The 15783-nt window shown below is 43.4% G+C and overlaps 1 protein-coding gene across 1 annotated transcript in view; it reads right to left on the bottom strand.

Moving 5' to 3' along the window:
* Positions 1–8358, bottom strand: part of LOC149436218 (cholesterol 24-hydroxylase-like) — a 40747-nt gene extending 32389 nt beyond the window's left edge. The window contains exons 1-2 of the mRNA XM_089661858.1: positions 8054–8358; positions 4208–4285 (exon numbers count right to left, since the gene is read on the bottom strand). Of these exons, the coding sequence (XP_089517984.1) occupies positions 4208–4285; positions 8054–8184 (209 nt within the window). The 5' untranslated portion in view covers positions 8185–8358. The remainder of the gene's footprint in view (positions 1–4207; positions 4286–8053) is intronic.
* Between the last annotated feature and the right edge of the window lie 7425 nt (positions 8359–15783).

Here is a 15783-nt window from a genome sequence, read left to right as displayed (position 1 = left end):
CACCAAAGCTGTCTAAATACTAGCAGAATTTTGTTATAAAATTTTCATTTTTAGAATGTCCTTTTGATTTTCTAATAGTTAGTGGACTCAAATCAACCAATCTTTTTTTTTTTTTTACAGCAGTGAAAAGAAAATTAGAAAAACGGGTGAAAATTTTTTCTTGACTAAACAAAATTTTAACTGTGAATGTGTTTTTATGTTTTAGAAAAATCATACTTGTATATTACATTGTAATGTGCAAAGAAAACAAAGGAAACCTACTTTATACAGTATGTCTGGGATTCCATTTAAGTAGCAAACCTGGAAAAATTTAAGGATTTTTGACCAAAATTAGTTGACTCAATGATGGAAGATCGAATGCTCTGACCAATGATTTTTCAGAATTTCTGTTTGAACCTTCAAACAAAATTTGCCTGGTGCTTTGCCAGATAGTATGACTAGCTTGCCTCTCAACCACTTCTTAAGCTGGCCATAGATGGTTTGAATATCGAATGAAAATTCTTAGAAAGTGAATGATCTAAGTTTATTAGTCTTCCTAATCATTAATGAGCCAAATTGAACTTAAGTTTTTACCACAGTGACAAGAATATTCAAAGAAGCAGGATAGAAAATATTTCTCCAATCAATGCATTTCTAAAAGTGTATGTGGTTTTCATTCGATAAAGTTAATTAATTCCAAATTCAAATGGTAAAAAGCAAAAAAAAACGTTTTGAAGGACATTCAAATGTTTTCAAACCAATTTTCCTAAGACTTTTCCTAAGAATTTTTGTTCAGAATTTTATCCATATATGGTCAGCTTTAAAGCAGTCCTGGTGTAAGTAAATTACTGTTACAAGTACAATTATATATCCAATAAAGGTGTTTGCAAACTGCCTATGTCATCGTCTGGTATTTCATTTAAAGGGGTTCTAAATGCAAAATGTTTTTTTCACTTTAATGCATTCTCTGTATTAAAGTAAAAAACATTCCAGTGCCTGTTCACCCCCCCCCCTCAAACACTTACCTGAGTCCTCTCTCGATCCAGCACTGTCCCGTGTGCAGAAGTGCTGCTTTCTCTTCCTCTTCTAACAGGACACACTGATAGTAGGGGGAGCCATTGACTCCTGCTGCTGTCAGTCATATCCTGTGAAGAAGAAGAGATTGGAATGTGGTCGAGCTATGTTGTGTGTGTATATGGATGCACACAGCCTAGTTCAGGAGCACACCTGCCTGACACTAGGAGAAGAGGAGGAGCAGCAGGGGACCACCAAAGAAGAGAAAAGGGACCACTTTATGCAATACCACTGCACAGAACAGGTAAGTATATGACCTTTATTATATGGAAAAAAAAGGTTTACAACCACTTTAAATTAGCAGGCTTGGACAAAATATATAAAGTCTTTGGCACAAAATGAGTTGACTTAACAATGGAAGATCAAATCTCACACCATGCTGATAAACAAATAATTAACTTTTTATATGTTTGTGTTTATCTCTGCCAAGTTCTATGTGTTCACAGCTTGAGTTTCCAGCAAGGTGCTTACTGCCTAAAGAGGTATTCTTATAAATGTTATTCATGGTTTACTGGCCGAATAATTCTTAGTAAATAATTGCATTACCGCGTTGAAGTGTCTCTGCAACTGATCCCTGTGTGCATTAATGTCTGAACCAAGGGTGTCAGAAGTGTCGAGTGGCTTGCAAGGTCAACCTTTGGGGACCCATGTCTTACAGCGGCCCTCACGAGGGTAGCGTTACATTATTAAACAGGATTTATATAGCGCCAACAGATTGCGCAGCATTTTACAACGTGAGTGCCAACAGTACAGTTACAATACAATTCAATACAGGAGGAATCAGAGAGCCCTGCTCATTACAGCTTACAATCTAAAAGGGGAGGGTCAAGTGACACAAACGTTAATAACTTTGGGGAATTAGCTGATGAAGAAAATAAACAATACAGTTGTTAGGTGGAGGCAGGATAGGCTTACCTGAAGACAAATGTTTTTAGGGATCGCCTAAAAGTGGACAGAGTAGGAAATAGCGGGACAGATTTGGTTAGGGAATTCCATAGGATGGGAGAAGCTCGAGAGAAGTCCTGGAGGTGAGCATGGGAGGAGGTGACAAGGGAACTGGAAAACAGAAGGTCTTGGGAGGAACGAAGAGAGCAAATTGGTTGGTATTTTGAGCCTAGGTTAGTGATGCAGCTGGATGGCTTTGTAATTTGTTAGCAATTTGAATTTAATTCATTGGGTGAGTGGAAGCCAGTGAAGGGATTGGCTGAGAGGGGTAGCAGACACTGAATGGTTGATAAGGTAGATGAGCCTGGCAACAGCATTTGTGATGGACTGGAGGGGGGATAGCCTATGTAAAGGTAAGCCAGTGAGGAGGGAGTTGCAGTAATCAAGGCGAGAGATAACCCGGGAGTGAATTAGGAGCTTTGTGGTGTCATTGGCTGGGAGAGCTAACCAGCCCTTTAAAAACCTTTTGCCCCTATATTTCAAGCCGTCATGGCGGGGTTTTAGGAAAAATTTTCAATCTTCAATCTCGATGTTGAGGCGGCATGCTTTGGAAAGTGATTGGATGTGGGGCCGAAAGGAGAGTTCATAGTCCAGGATTACACCTAGCACCCTGGCATGCGGGTGAAGTCAGGGGATGGAGCACGTGGGGGAGGAAATTTTAAGATCTCGGTTTTTGGATAGAATGAATTTGAGGAAGTGGTGTGACATCCAGACTGATATGTCAGTCAGTAAGTTAGTGATGAATGAGGAAATTGATGTTGTGAGCTGAGGGGTTGTGAGATAGATTTGGGTGTCATCATGGTAGAAATGATATTGAAAGCCAGGGAAGGCTATCAGCTAACCCAGGGTGGAGGTGTAGATCGGGAAAAGGAGAGGTCCAAGAACAGAACCTTGGGGGACACAATGGAGAAGGGAAGAGGAGAGGAGGATGTAGACTTGTCAGCAGGTGAGTGACATTGAGCACAGTCATGGAAACCAAAGGAATAAAGTTTTTTGAGGAGGGGGTGTTCAACTGCATCAAAGACAGCCAAAAGGTCCAGAAGCAGGAATACATCCATTTTTCGTCAGCCTCCGTTCAGGTCTGTTTTTTTAAATGAAAACTCTTCATTTTTTTTCTGTTCAAAAAATGGAAGCGGATGAAAAACGGATGTAAACAGATGATCATACACTTTTTGTCCATTCCGTCGTTTACAAAATGTTTTGATGTACATATTTTAATGTACTTTAGTAATCAAAAGTTGACTTGCGCTCTGGAATATGTGCCATTTGCTTGCCAGGGTTCCAAATTTACATTCGATTAGGCGCCTTGCATGACTAAGGTGCTAGTTTCATCATCTAAATTATACTTAGCACAAGGCCTTAACAGGTTATTGAAAGTGCAAATGCCTCATCATCGACAAGAACATGAGGCAGATCTGGTCCATCAGTCCCAGGAAGAGGTATCAGATTTATTAACCAGAGAATATCAATGCAAAGTGTCTTGGGAATTTTCATCTACTGTCATCCAGCATGAAAGACTGATGAAAAAATGGATGAAAAATGGATGTAAAAATAGATGAAAAATTGATCCAAACAGAATCTGTTTTTCTTAGCAAAAATGTGACTTAACACATGACACCCATGTGAAAGGTAACTAAGGTTTGAGCAAGATAGCTTGAGGAGGCCTCACCAGCAACAATTCACTAAACTGTTTGAAGTTAGACTTCATAAAAAAAGAGAAATGCCTTTATTAAAGCAAATACACTACAAACTACACTCATCAGAATACCCCCATCACAAGGTCCCCCCTTAGCACTAGAACCCTGGCTTACTCCAGCAGCATGGCAAACCAGGTCTGGGTGGAGGTGCACTCTCCTGAATGCTGGGGGCAGCATTCAGGCCACCTGCCCTGGATCAGCACCATGTGTTGCCAAGGTGCCGGCAGGACATCGCGCACCCCGGCTCTAGAGCTTCATTGGTTGTTATGGTGCTGTTCCATGGCAGCACATGATACTGATCCAGGGCAAACTGCATCCTACATTTGCCTCATCCCAGGGGAATTGAAACCACCCCCGTTGAGAAATGCTGCTTTATTATACTCCTATTGGCAAGATGGTAAATGTATTCACTTTATTGATAGACTCAAATAAATCTGATGCCTTTGGCAATTTGTTTTTCTTTACGTCCCACTTCCACAGTATAATGTAAGATAAATGATCGCACAACTTACCACTCCAAAAACAAGTCATACACGAGCTCATTTTTCTTCATTTGCTTCAATGTTGAGAGAGAATGTCCAAAGATAAAGCTAAAAGTGCAAATAACATTCTATTAATGATACAGCAGAGTGTTTTCTCTACACGCATATTTTTAGTTATAATTGCAGCAATTACCTTAGTAGATGCAAACCTTATCTGAAGGACATTTAGGGGTCTATTTATAAAACATTTGTTGCATGAACGTCTGAAGCAATCACGCAAGCTGAAAAAAAGGTCACCGTAACTGACCTTTCAATTGTCACCCGTGAAGACTGAGATTGAGCTCCGCAGTCACTTTCGCAGCAGTTGTTTTCTTATTCAGGGTCATAGTTCTACGCAATGTACTTTTGTCTCTTTCAGTCAGTTGACCATGTTGACCGCATTTATTCTTATCAGACGAAGATTTCCCGGAAACTTTAAATGCTGTCATAACCTTTGATACTGTCTTGGAAATTCGCTTTTAACGAATTTCTCCTTACCGTGAGTACTCGCAGTTGGATGCGCAGCAATCCCCCATAAAGCTGTGCGAATCTCGCTTACCGTGACTGCAGCTAAACTCCACGATTCCTGCGCCTCCAACTGGGTTAGCTATCTCAGAATTGTGGGGTAATGGAGCTCCAGTTACCTAGGAATGATCACACGACACTCTCAGGTTGCTGTTGGAATTCACATAGAGGCTGGCTTCAGACTCAGCCTCCCGGTTTTATTACACACACACGCCCCCCACATGAGTCAGGTCAATCCCCTCCCACAGAACAATGCATGGGGAGTGCCTATACACAGGATGTACATTCCGATTGGAGCATAGCCTTTCCTCTTATCTATCACCAGTCCTCCCCTCCCTCCATGAGCTCTCTGAGGGAAGCAACCTTCCCCTTTTACACCAGTCCCCCCCCCCCCCATGAACTCTCTGAGGAGAGCAAACTTCCCCTCCTATTAGCTCCTAGTGGTATGTAAATTCTCTGTACAAGCATCCCCTAGATTAAACAGTGTCAGTCTGTATCTGAATGGGCCCGATACGATCTTTATTAAAACACATCCATCCAGATACAGTTCAGGTTGGTAATGGCTTGTAAGATATACATGAGCCTACACGCGGAGTTCGCACTGCTTGGCGCCTTGCGGTACGAAGTCCATGTGGTACTATGCTGCTGATATGTGGATACAGGCCCACGGCCTACCGCCGGCAGCATTTGCATCGAATGCCGTGGTGGTATACACGCCGGTCTATAAGCGCAGATCTGCCATCTCATCCATTACCAAGCTGAGTACTGTAATACATACATTGTACATGCGCATGGCCCAATTGCAGCCTTCAGAGCTTTAATTAAGCCACGCGAGAGACATATGTATAACACTCATATATGACACATTTAAAGTTCAACCTAAAATACAAAATTTCCATGACAATACTGTACCTTGCGACACGACAGATAAATTGGCAACTTCAGTCACAGAGGCACCAGCTAAGCAGCACCAACAATTTGCCCTCTATGAAGCTCAGTAAGCTCTGATATGACTCCGTATTACTAGTAGTGCAAGCAGTGAATGGCGAAAGTGAGGGTTCCCACCTGTCAGCTAGGTGTCTCATCACACAGCAGGAGCAAAAGAGTGTTACATCGCTCCCGCTTTCAACTTAAAACATGTCACTTTCACACCTGCAAATCATGTACGGTTTCCATTTTTTTTGTCCAACCCCTGTAGATCTTAATAAGCCCTTACTGAAAGCTTCACATTTGCGGTGGCCACACACACTTCGATAAATAATATATATTTTTTTTCTTCTAATCAATCTGCCAATATGAATAATCAATCAATATTCGACAAACCATTCAATTGATATGCCACACATGGGGAAGTGGATTTTGATCAGTAGTTAAAATACAATCCTAAGGCTGCATTTACACCTTTGCATTCTGGGGACGCACGTAAAATGATTATCGTACATTAAATTGTTAATAACATCCCAAATGTGGCTAGGAAACGTGCGTTTTTTGCTCAACAAACGCACATTAAAATGCAAAACTCAGCGCCCAGGAAGTTGTGGGAGCTTCTTTTGGTGCATTCATCACATGTATGGCATAGAAATTCATTGCAGAAAAAGACCAAATGGTCCATCAAATCCGCCCATTTTTTTTTTTTTGTTAGCTTCTAGACCTGTGTTAGTATAAACCTACGTCCAAAGCATGTTTGAAGCTATTTACTGTTGATTGGCTCACTACCTCTGCTGGAAGTTTAGTCAAAGCATCAACTACTTAGATTGTAAGCTCCAAGGAGCAGGGCCCTCCTAATCCTCTTGTATTGAACTGTATTGTTGCTCAGAGGCGTTCCTAGGGTAGGTGTCACCCGGTGCGGTAATACTTGGTGACACCCCCTCCGACGATTCCCGCAGAATGGATCAGATCAGCACATTGAGCATAATGGATCAGACTCCGATCCATTATGCTCAATCTGCAGATCCGATGCATCCTGCGGGGATCGTCGGCTTTCTTTACAACTTACCTTTTCTTGAAGCGGGTCCGGTGTCACCCCATATAGGTTACATGCCGACAATCCCCGCAGGATCGTCAGCATGCAACCTATACGGGGTGACACCGGACCCACTCCAAGAAAAGGTAAGTTGTAAAGCAAGCCAAAGATCCCCACAGGATGAATCTGATCCTTCTCCACCTATCACGGCTCCACCTATCACTTGGAGCGGGTCTGGTGTCACCCCGTATAGGTTGCATGCTGACAAGGATGGTTGGTATGCAACCTATACCGGGTGACACCGGAACCGCTTCAAGAAGAGGTAAGTTGTAAAGAAAGCCAACGATCCCCGCAGGATGGATCTGATCCTTCTCCACCTATCACCGGCTCCACCTATCATTTGGAGCGGGTCCGGTGTCACCCCGTATAGGTTGCATGCTGACGAGGATCGTCGGTATGCAACCTATACCGGGTGACACCGGAACCGCTTCAAGAAGAGGTAAGTTGTAAAGAAAGCCAACGATCCCCGCAGGATGGATCTGATCCTTCTCCACCTATCACCGGCTCCACCTATCACTTGGAGCGGGTCCGGTGTCACCCCGTATAGGTTGCATGCTGACGAGGATCGTCGGTATGCAACCTATACGGGGTGACACAGGAACCTCTTCAAGAAAAGGTAAGTTGTAAAGAGAGCCGACGATCCCCGCAGGGTGGATCCGATCCATCCTGCGGAGATGATTGGCTTGCTTTACAACTTACCTTTTTGTGGAGCGGGTCCGGTGTCACCCCTTGTGGTCGGTGTCACCCCCCGCACCTGCCTCGGGACGCCACTGTTGTTGCTGTATTGTCTCCCGTTATATTGAAAAGCGTTGAGCAAACTGTTGGCGCTATATAAATCTTGAATAATAATTACCCTTTCAGTTAAATAAAATCCAAGTGAACAGGCTGCCCTATGCTTCTGCACAAAAGAAAACACACATGAGCACGATGCACAGGTGTAAATGGGGCTTACAAAATTATCAATCATAATCTGATCAATTGAAATACGATTGTATTCATGAACACAGTATTTCAGTGATGCTGATTGATCCAAAATGATCAATAATATTCCATCCTAGTCAATCGACTTAGTTTAATTGCATCTGATTGAAATTGTGTCTAAATTGATCGGTCGGGAAGTTATAGCTGTTGCTTTGAATGAACCGAAAATCGATCAGAAGAAAAAAAAAATATCGAAGTGTGTATGACCATCAATAGGAGGATTTAGAAACAACTTTTGGAATGACATTACCATGGTAAAGCTTACTTTAAAGATTGGATTTAACTATCGTAATATAAGGCCCTCTTACCTGTCTCTGGGGGGTCCAGGAATGTGGTCATATTTCCTGTGCATGTAGAAGATATATCCACAGAACAGGATAAAAGAGACGGAGGCCAGAGCAAGCAGAAGAGCACAAATCCAGAAACCGAGGGCCCACATTGTCACCGAGAAGCTGCAGATGCTTTCCGGCTCCCAGTAACTCTTGTTAATTGTAAGCAGGCTGCTGAAAACAGGAAAAAAGCCAACAATAGCTTCAACTTCCTGGATTTGTCCAACCTCCTTCAGGCTGGGGCCTCTACAACAACACGGGGCCTGTGGAGGGCGCAAAATGAGAAACCCATATGACGTCATTTTATAAATTGTCAGCATTTAAAGTGACCATAAGCTCTAATTCAAATAAATATTCTTAGCTCAGAAAAGTCCCTTCTTTTGCACTCAGCCTCCTCCAAACCTATAAATTACTTTTTTTTTTTTTTTGCTGCTGTGATCTGACTTCCTCTTAGATCAGTGGTTCTCAACCTTCCTAATGCCGTGACCCTCTAATACAGTTCCTCATGTTGTGGTGACCCCCATCCATAAAATTATTTATCCAGTAATTATAATTCATGAGTGTCGTTTTACCTCCAATACTGCTGCTTTCAACACAGTAGCTGCTTTTAACAGAGTAGCTGCTTTCAACACAGCAGCTGCTTTCTACACAGTAGCTGCTCTTTACACATCGGAAATATGTGTTTTCTGATGGTCTTAGGCGACCCCTGTGAAAGGGTCGTTCGACCCCCAAAGATGTCGCGACCCCCAGGTTGAGAACCACTGTCTTAGAGGGTGACTACATTCGTTCTCCATGGTCCCACATGCTTGCCCCCGAGATGGACTATGGGATTTGTAGTGTGTATGAGGCAATGTACACGACTGTTATAACATCACAAACAGCGCAAAATAATTTGTTATAGTGCTAAATCAATATAAAAAAAATAATAAATTCAATATAAAATATAGTCCCACTCCAAAATTCGTGAAGAAAAATATGACAAGTGAAAAAATAAAAATACAAAAATGAAGGAAAAAAACTCCTTAAATATTCAGAAAGTCCTTCTTCCAAAGAAGTGTGCTTCCACCAGAAATGAGTGCTCAAACAAACATATAACGCACTCACCAGATTATGGTGAAATAAACGCCTTTTAGGTATTTATGGGATCCTAGACCCTTGTAGTATGCCTCCAGAACTCCACTCCACCACAGGAAAGCTTTCCTCCAATTTCCAACACCACCAGGTACCACTTCCCAGAGAAACTCAATGTAATGTAGGAGAGATAAAATAACATAGTGTAATACTGCAACACCCGGCTATATCAATCATCAAAACACCCGGCCACTCACATGTTCAACCACTTGCCTACCAGGCACTTATACCCCCTTTCCAGCTTTCAGCGCTGTCGCACTTTGAATGACAATTGCGCGGTCATGCAACACTGTACCCATATGAAATTTTTATAATTTTTTTGTGACAGATAGAGCTTTCTTATGGTGGTATTTGATCACCTCGGGGTTTTTAATATTTTCTTAAACAAACCAAAAACCACTGAAAATTTTGAAATAAAAGTATTTTCTTAATTTTTGTTATAAAATTTAGTAAGTGATTTTTCTCCTTCACTGATGTGCACTAATGAGGCTGCAGTGATGGGCACTGATAGGCTGCACTGATGGACACTGATAGGTGGCACTGATGGGCACTGATAAGGAGGCACTGGTAGGCGGCACTGATGGGCATTGACAGGCATCACTGATGGGCACTGAAAGGCAGCACTGATACATGACACTGATATATGGCACTGATAGGCGGCACTGACTGGCACTGATAGGTGGCACTGACTGGCACTGTTAGGCGGCACTGACTGGCACAGTTATGCGGCACTGACTGGCACTGTTAGGCGGCACTGAAGCACACTGATAGGCAGCACTGATGCACACTGATAGGCGGCACTGACTGCCACTGATAGGCAGCACTGATTGGCAGCACTGATTGGCATTGATAGGTGGCACTGACTGGCACTGATGGATGACACTGAAAGGCAGCTCAGATGGGCAGTGATATGTGGCATTGATGTGCACTGGTATGCACTGATATGTGGCATTGATATGGCACTGATGGGCACTGGCACGTGGCACTGATCGGCACTGACAGCTGGCACTGATGGACTTTGACAGGTGGCACTGCTAAGACTACACTGATCATCAGGGCACACTGATCATCAGGGCACACTGATCATCAGTGCTGTGATGATCAGTGTACATGTCCCCTCCACAGAAAGCTGATTACCGGCTCTCCTCTGTCAGCGTGACAGCTCGAGGTGTTTACATGTGATCAGCTGTGATTGGACACAGCTGATCACATGACCGAGCCGACATCTTCGGCTCTTTCCGTGATCGGTGATCCGCTGTGCCCCAAGGACACAGTGCACCGCCGGTCGCCACGCTGCGTGCTCCGAGCCGCGCATGTGCAGTGAGAATGGGAGGACGTCATATGATGTCCTCTCAGAACGAGAGAACCGCCTTGCGCCCGTCATTGGACTATATGGCGGGCGGGAGGTGGTTAAAGATAAAAACCAGCATATTTATTGCATAAGATGAATCCACAATCGTCACACACTTCAGGGTGGTTTTCAGAGATCCCACAGTCAACAGCAGATGACAATGTGAATGTTCTCCCATACAAAAGATGGCCCCCTGGAACGCAGCGCACCGGAAGTGCGTTCCACTCACCGGAAGTGACGTAGGACGTAGGAACCGGAAGTACGTCAACGCGTTTCGCCCCTCACAGGGCGTTTTCAGAGACAATGTACATGACTGCAACTAAAGTGAAAGTAAGCAGGAAAGGAGAGGTTTGGGAGTTCATGGAGGATGTTACAAAAAGCTTGGAAAATTTTTCATGGAAATCTACATTTAAGTTGTGCATGTGTATGGAGTATTTTTGAAGAGTGAAAAGGGATGGATGTTGTCAGTCCCGCTTGAAAAAAGGAATATGGGGTGAAGTTTACCACATCTGAAGGGGTATTAGTAGTCCCTGGAATCCAGATCTCTCAGAGGAATTGGAAGTTCTTGATCACTTTTCAGAGCAAGTGAGGTTTGCAGGTGTTCAAGGGGTGATGCTGCCACTAATGCCTGTTTTTATTTTGACTTTTTTTTTTTTTTTTAATTGGCAAGTAGCAGTTTTACATTTGTGGGACCATGCCGCAAATACATGCCAAGCATTCGACTCGCAGTTACGGTGCAGCCCTACCCACGTTTAGCAGGCGCATGCCACGTACAGCATGCTACGTACGTGGCTGCACTCGGGTACCATCATTCATGCATACGCTTCTCCCTGAATACACCACTTTCATGTTCCTGGAGATGCGCTATACCATGCAAATAAACGCCAATTCAGAAGCCATCAAGTGGTGGTGTGTGAAAGATTACAAATCAGCAGAAACATCTCATTGTTCATGATGTTGAGGCCTACACTCTTGGGAATGAACCCAGAAGAGACACTCTTTGCTTGAGGTGCCTGCCCATCACATGCAGAAAAAACTGGAAGCAGTGGAGTGGCGTCTTTCCCAGTGAATTGTGGCACAAAATGTTACTATCGATAGTGGACTGGATAGACTTAAAGGTAAATATTGCATATTGAGGGCTGTCTTTATACATTATGTTAGCAGGGCTATAAGGAAACAAACTTGGATTTTTGTATAGTCAATAAAGATATTCATAGAGCAATTGTGTTAGTTTCAGTCTGTTTGCTTATTTTATGGAAATGTGTAAAATTGCTCATCACCTAATAGGCAGCCCAGCGGCTAATTAAAGGATCCTACACAACAGGATGACAACACTGCTGCTATTGTAAGGCACCAGCTTAAAGCAAAAATTTAAGTGTTACTAAACCCCGGACCCTGCATTCACTATATCCGGTCTCCCCAGACCCTGCATTCACTATATCCGGTCTCCCTAGACCCTGCATTCACTATATCCGGTCTCCCCAGACCCTGCATTCACTATATCCAGTCTCCCCAGACCCTGCATTCACTATATCCGGTCTCCCCTGACCCTGCATTCACTATATCCGGTCTCCCCAGACCCTGCATTCACTATATCCCCTCTCCCCGGACCCTGCATTCACTATATCCGGTCTCCCCAGACCCTGCATTCACTATATCCGGTCTCCCCTGACCCTGCATTCACTATATCCGGTCTCCCCGGACCCCGCATTCACTATATCCGGTCTCCCCGGACCCTGCATTCACTATATCCGGTCTCCCCTTACCCTGCATTCACTATATCCGGTCTCCCCGGACCCTGCATTCACTATATCTGGTCTCCCCTTACCCTGCATTCACTATATCCGGTCTCCCCGGACCCTGCATTCACTATATCCGGTCTCCCCAGACCCTGCATTCACTATATCCGGTCTCCCCGGACCCTGCATTCACTATATCTGGTCTCCCCTTACCCTGCATTCACTATATCCGGTCTCCCCGAACCCTGCATTCACTATATCTGGTCTCCCCTTACCCTGCATTCACTATATCTGGTCTCCCCTTACCCTGCATTCACTATATCCGGTCTCCCCTTACCCTGCATTCACTATATCTGGTCTCCCAGGACCCTGCATTCACTATATCCGGTCTCCCCTTACCCTGCATTCACTATATCCGGTCTCCCCTTACCCTGCATTCACTATATCCGGTCTCCCCTTACCCTGCATTCACTATATCTGGTCTCCCCAGACCCTGCATTCACTATATCCGCTCTCCGCGGACCCTGCATTCACTATACCTGGTCTCCCCGGACCCTGCATTCACTATATCTGGTCTGCCAGGACCCTGCATTCACTTTATCAGGTCTCCTAGGACCCTGCATTCCCTATATCTGCTCTCCCAGGACCCTGCATTCCCTATATCCGCTCTCCCAGGGCCCTGCATTCACTATATCTGGTCTCCCAGGACCCTGCATTCACTATATCTCTCCCTTCTTTTTCTTTGCTTTTGCTTTTCCTTTTCTCATATTTACTTAAAGTGCTACTATACCCAGGACCCTGCATTCACTATATCTGGTCTCCCCGGATCCTGCGTTCACTATATCTGGTCTCCCAGGACCCTGCATTCACTATATCTGGTCTCCCTGGACCCTGCATTCACTATATCCGGTCTCCCAGGACCCCGCATTCACTATATCTGGTCTCCCCGGATCCTGCATTCACTATATCCGGTCTCCCCGGACCCTACATTCACTATATCCGGTCTCCCCGGACCCTGCATTCACTATATCCGGTCTCCCCGGACCCTGCATTCACTATATCCGGTCTCCCCGGACCCTACATTCACTATATCCGGTCTCCCCGGACCCTGCATTCACTATATCCGGTCTCCCCGGACCCTACATTCACTATATCCGGTCTCCCCGGACCCTACATTCACTATATCCGGTCTCTCCAGACCCTGCATTCACTATATCCAGTCTCCCCGGACCCTGCATTCACTATATCCGGTCTCCCAGGACCCTGCATTCACTATATCCGGTCTCCCAGGACCCTGCATTCACTATATCTGGTCTCCTTGGACCCTGCATTCACTATATCTGGTCTCCCTGGACCCTGCATTCACTATATCCGGTCTCCCAGGACCCTGCGTTCACTATATCTGGTCTCCCACAGTACACAGAACATGGAAATGCAATCATTTTAGTACATATAAACTGACAAATACCTCAATTTTCTCATCAGCAGTACATAGCAGTCTTGTGGCTTCTATCAGTGTCCAGCAGAGCACTGGTTAAAGCCTGTAGGAGGAGTTTTAATTTTGCTCTAGGAGGATGCAGAAACCCTGACCACTGTCTGGACAGTGCTGATTGCCCCTGTGCTGATCACATGCACTCTCCCAAGGAAAAACCAAAAAAACCTCTCTAGCAATGCACACCAAACTGAGCATATGCAGAGGGACTTCACACGATATGTCTTATCAGGAGATAAGAGGACACTGGAAGAAGGAGAGGATCAGAGAAGACAGGATCAAACAGCATTTCTGCACAATGCATGCAGAGGATTAACCCCTTATGTTCCACAGTAAATATAACAAGCATGCATTACTGCATATACAGACTGATTGTACTGTTGTGGGTTTAGTAACATTTTAGCTGTATACAAGCACCAAAACCAAAAGCAATATTTAATTTATTTTTATTATTTAAAGGAAACTCGTTCATACATCCATGCCTTATTTTGTTGAGAAATCACTTGAGAAAAAACACAGCCCTAGCATTTTCTAGCTGCATCTTGAATAAGGGCAGATGTTTCATGTAGCGCTTGCTTCCTGGAATCCATCTGCCCTTAGCGCAGACATGCAGACAGGAGGGTGTGCTTAGCTGAAAATTCTCCTTCTCCCACCTTCCTTCAGATGAAAGAAGAATTGTCCGTGAAGACTTCTGGGATGTAAGACATAATTTTGGCCTAGGCCAGAAACCAGGAAATGTGAAAAAAATGATATGCATCAGAAAACTGTATACAGTGATACATGACGACAGACATTGTGAAAATAGATTTTTGGGTTAAAGTTAACTGCAGATCTGATCAGGATTTGGGAATAACAGGAAAACTTGGGAGGCTGCTACAGTTAGGTGTCTGCACATTATACTTACATTGGTTTTTTTTTTTTTTGTTTTGGAGGATTTGGTCTCCTAAAAATGTATACAACTTTCATAGAGTTTCAAGTGAACAGAACAATGCATCATTATGTGAAAGAATTTACAGAAGAATGTATGCAGTTAATTATTTCTGCTTAATTTTTTTTTATTTCATATCATCTCCCATAACACTGTTCAACAGGTAAAAAGTTTTGGGCATAAAATTAGCTAATCTTACATAATTTTGGGGTGCTGAAAACGAAAATGACCCTAAAAAATGTTGATTGGCTCTAGTTTCCATGATATATTCACCCATCTAATGACATAAGCCATTCAAAATTATGATGCAACTTCAGCTGCATATTGCGCAATTGATACTGGTGACCAATAGAAAATTGCATGTATACTGAGATGATGCAATATTAGCCTTTAATTGCATCACTTCACTGCATAAAAGCTGCAGTATCTGTAGCTGATTGGAGTTCGACAGCGTCTTTACATTTCGTTTTATGCTTATATAGGCTACTCAGTAATGCCTCGAACTTGTGTGAATAAAGCAGATAATTTCTGCTATATCTGCGGTGAAATAACTTTTATCTCACAAAAAAGGAGGATAACAGGAATGATTAAGAAAGCCTACAACTTGTATTTTGGCTGCAAGATAGGAGACCAGGACAAGAGCTGGGCACCACATAATTTTTCTTGGTAATCCTATGCAATATATTATGCCATTTAGGCTTTGTTATGTAGTCAATATCACTTGCTTTATATTTGTGGAAAGACATCTATCTATATAATTATTGTGCATTATGTAGTCATTACGGCTATAGTAGAAAACTTTCCGTTTACAGAAAAACTAGAGCCAATTGACAAATTTCATTGTTATATTTGAACTCAGAATGTGAAATTCATTAAGAAATGGATCCTTTTGTTTCCAAAACTGGCAAAAAATAAAAATTTGTTGAACAGTGTAATTCAACTGTATTTATATATGGTACTTATATAGCACTGTCAATTTACATATATATTGTACATTTGCATCAGTCCCTAACCCTCAAGGGGTGTACAATCTAAGGTCCCTAACCCTCAAGGGGCGTACAATCTAAT

The sequence above is a fragment of the Staurois parvus genome, unplaced genomic scaffold (genome assembly GCF_062004578.1).
Source record: "Staurois parvus isolate SC_StPar_1 unplaced genomic scaffold, SC_StPar_1.0 ptg001398l, whole genome shotgun sequence".
NCBI lineage: Eukaryota > Metazoa > Chordata > Amphibia > Anura > Ranidae > Staurois > Staurois parvus.
This window is presented reverse-complemented; position numbering and strand designations above follow the sequence as displayed.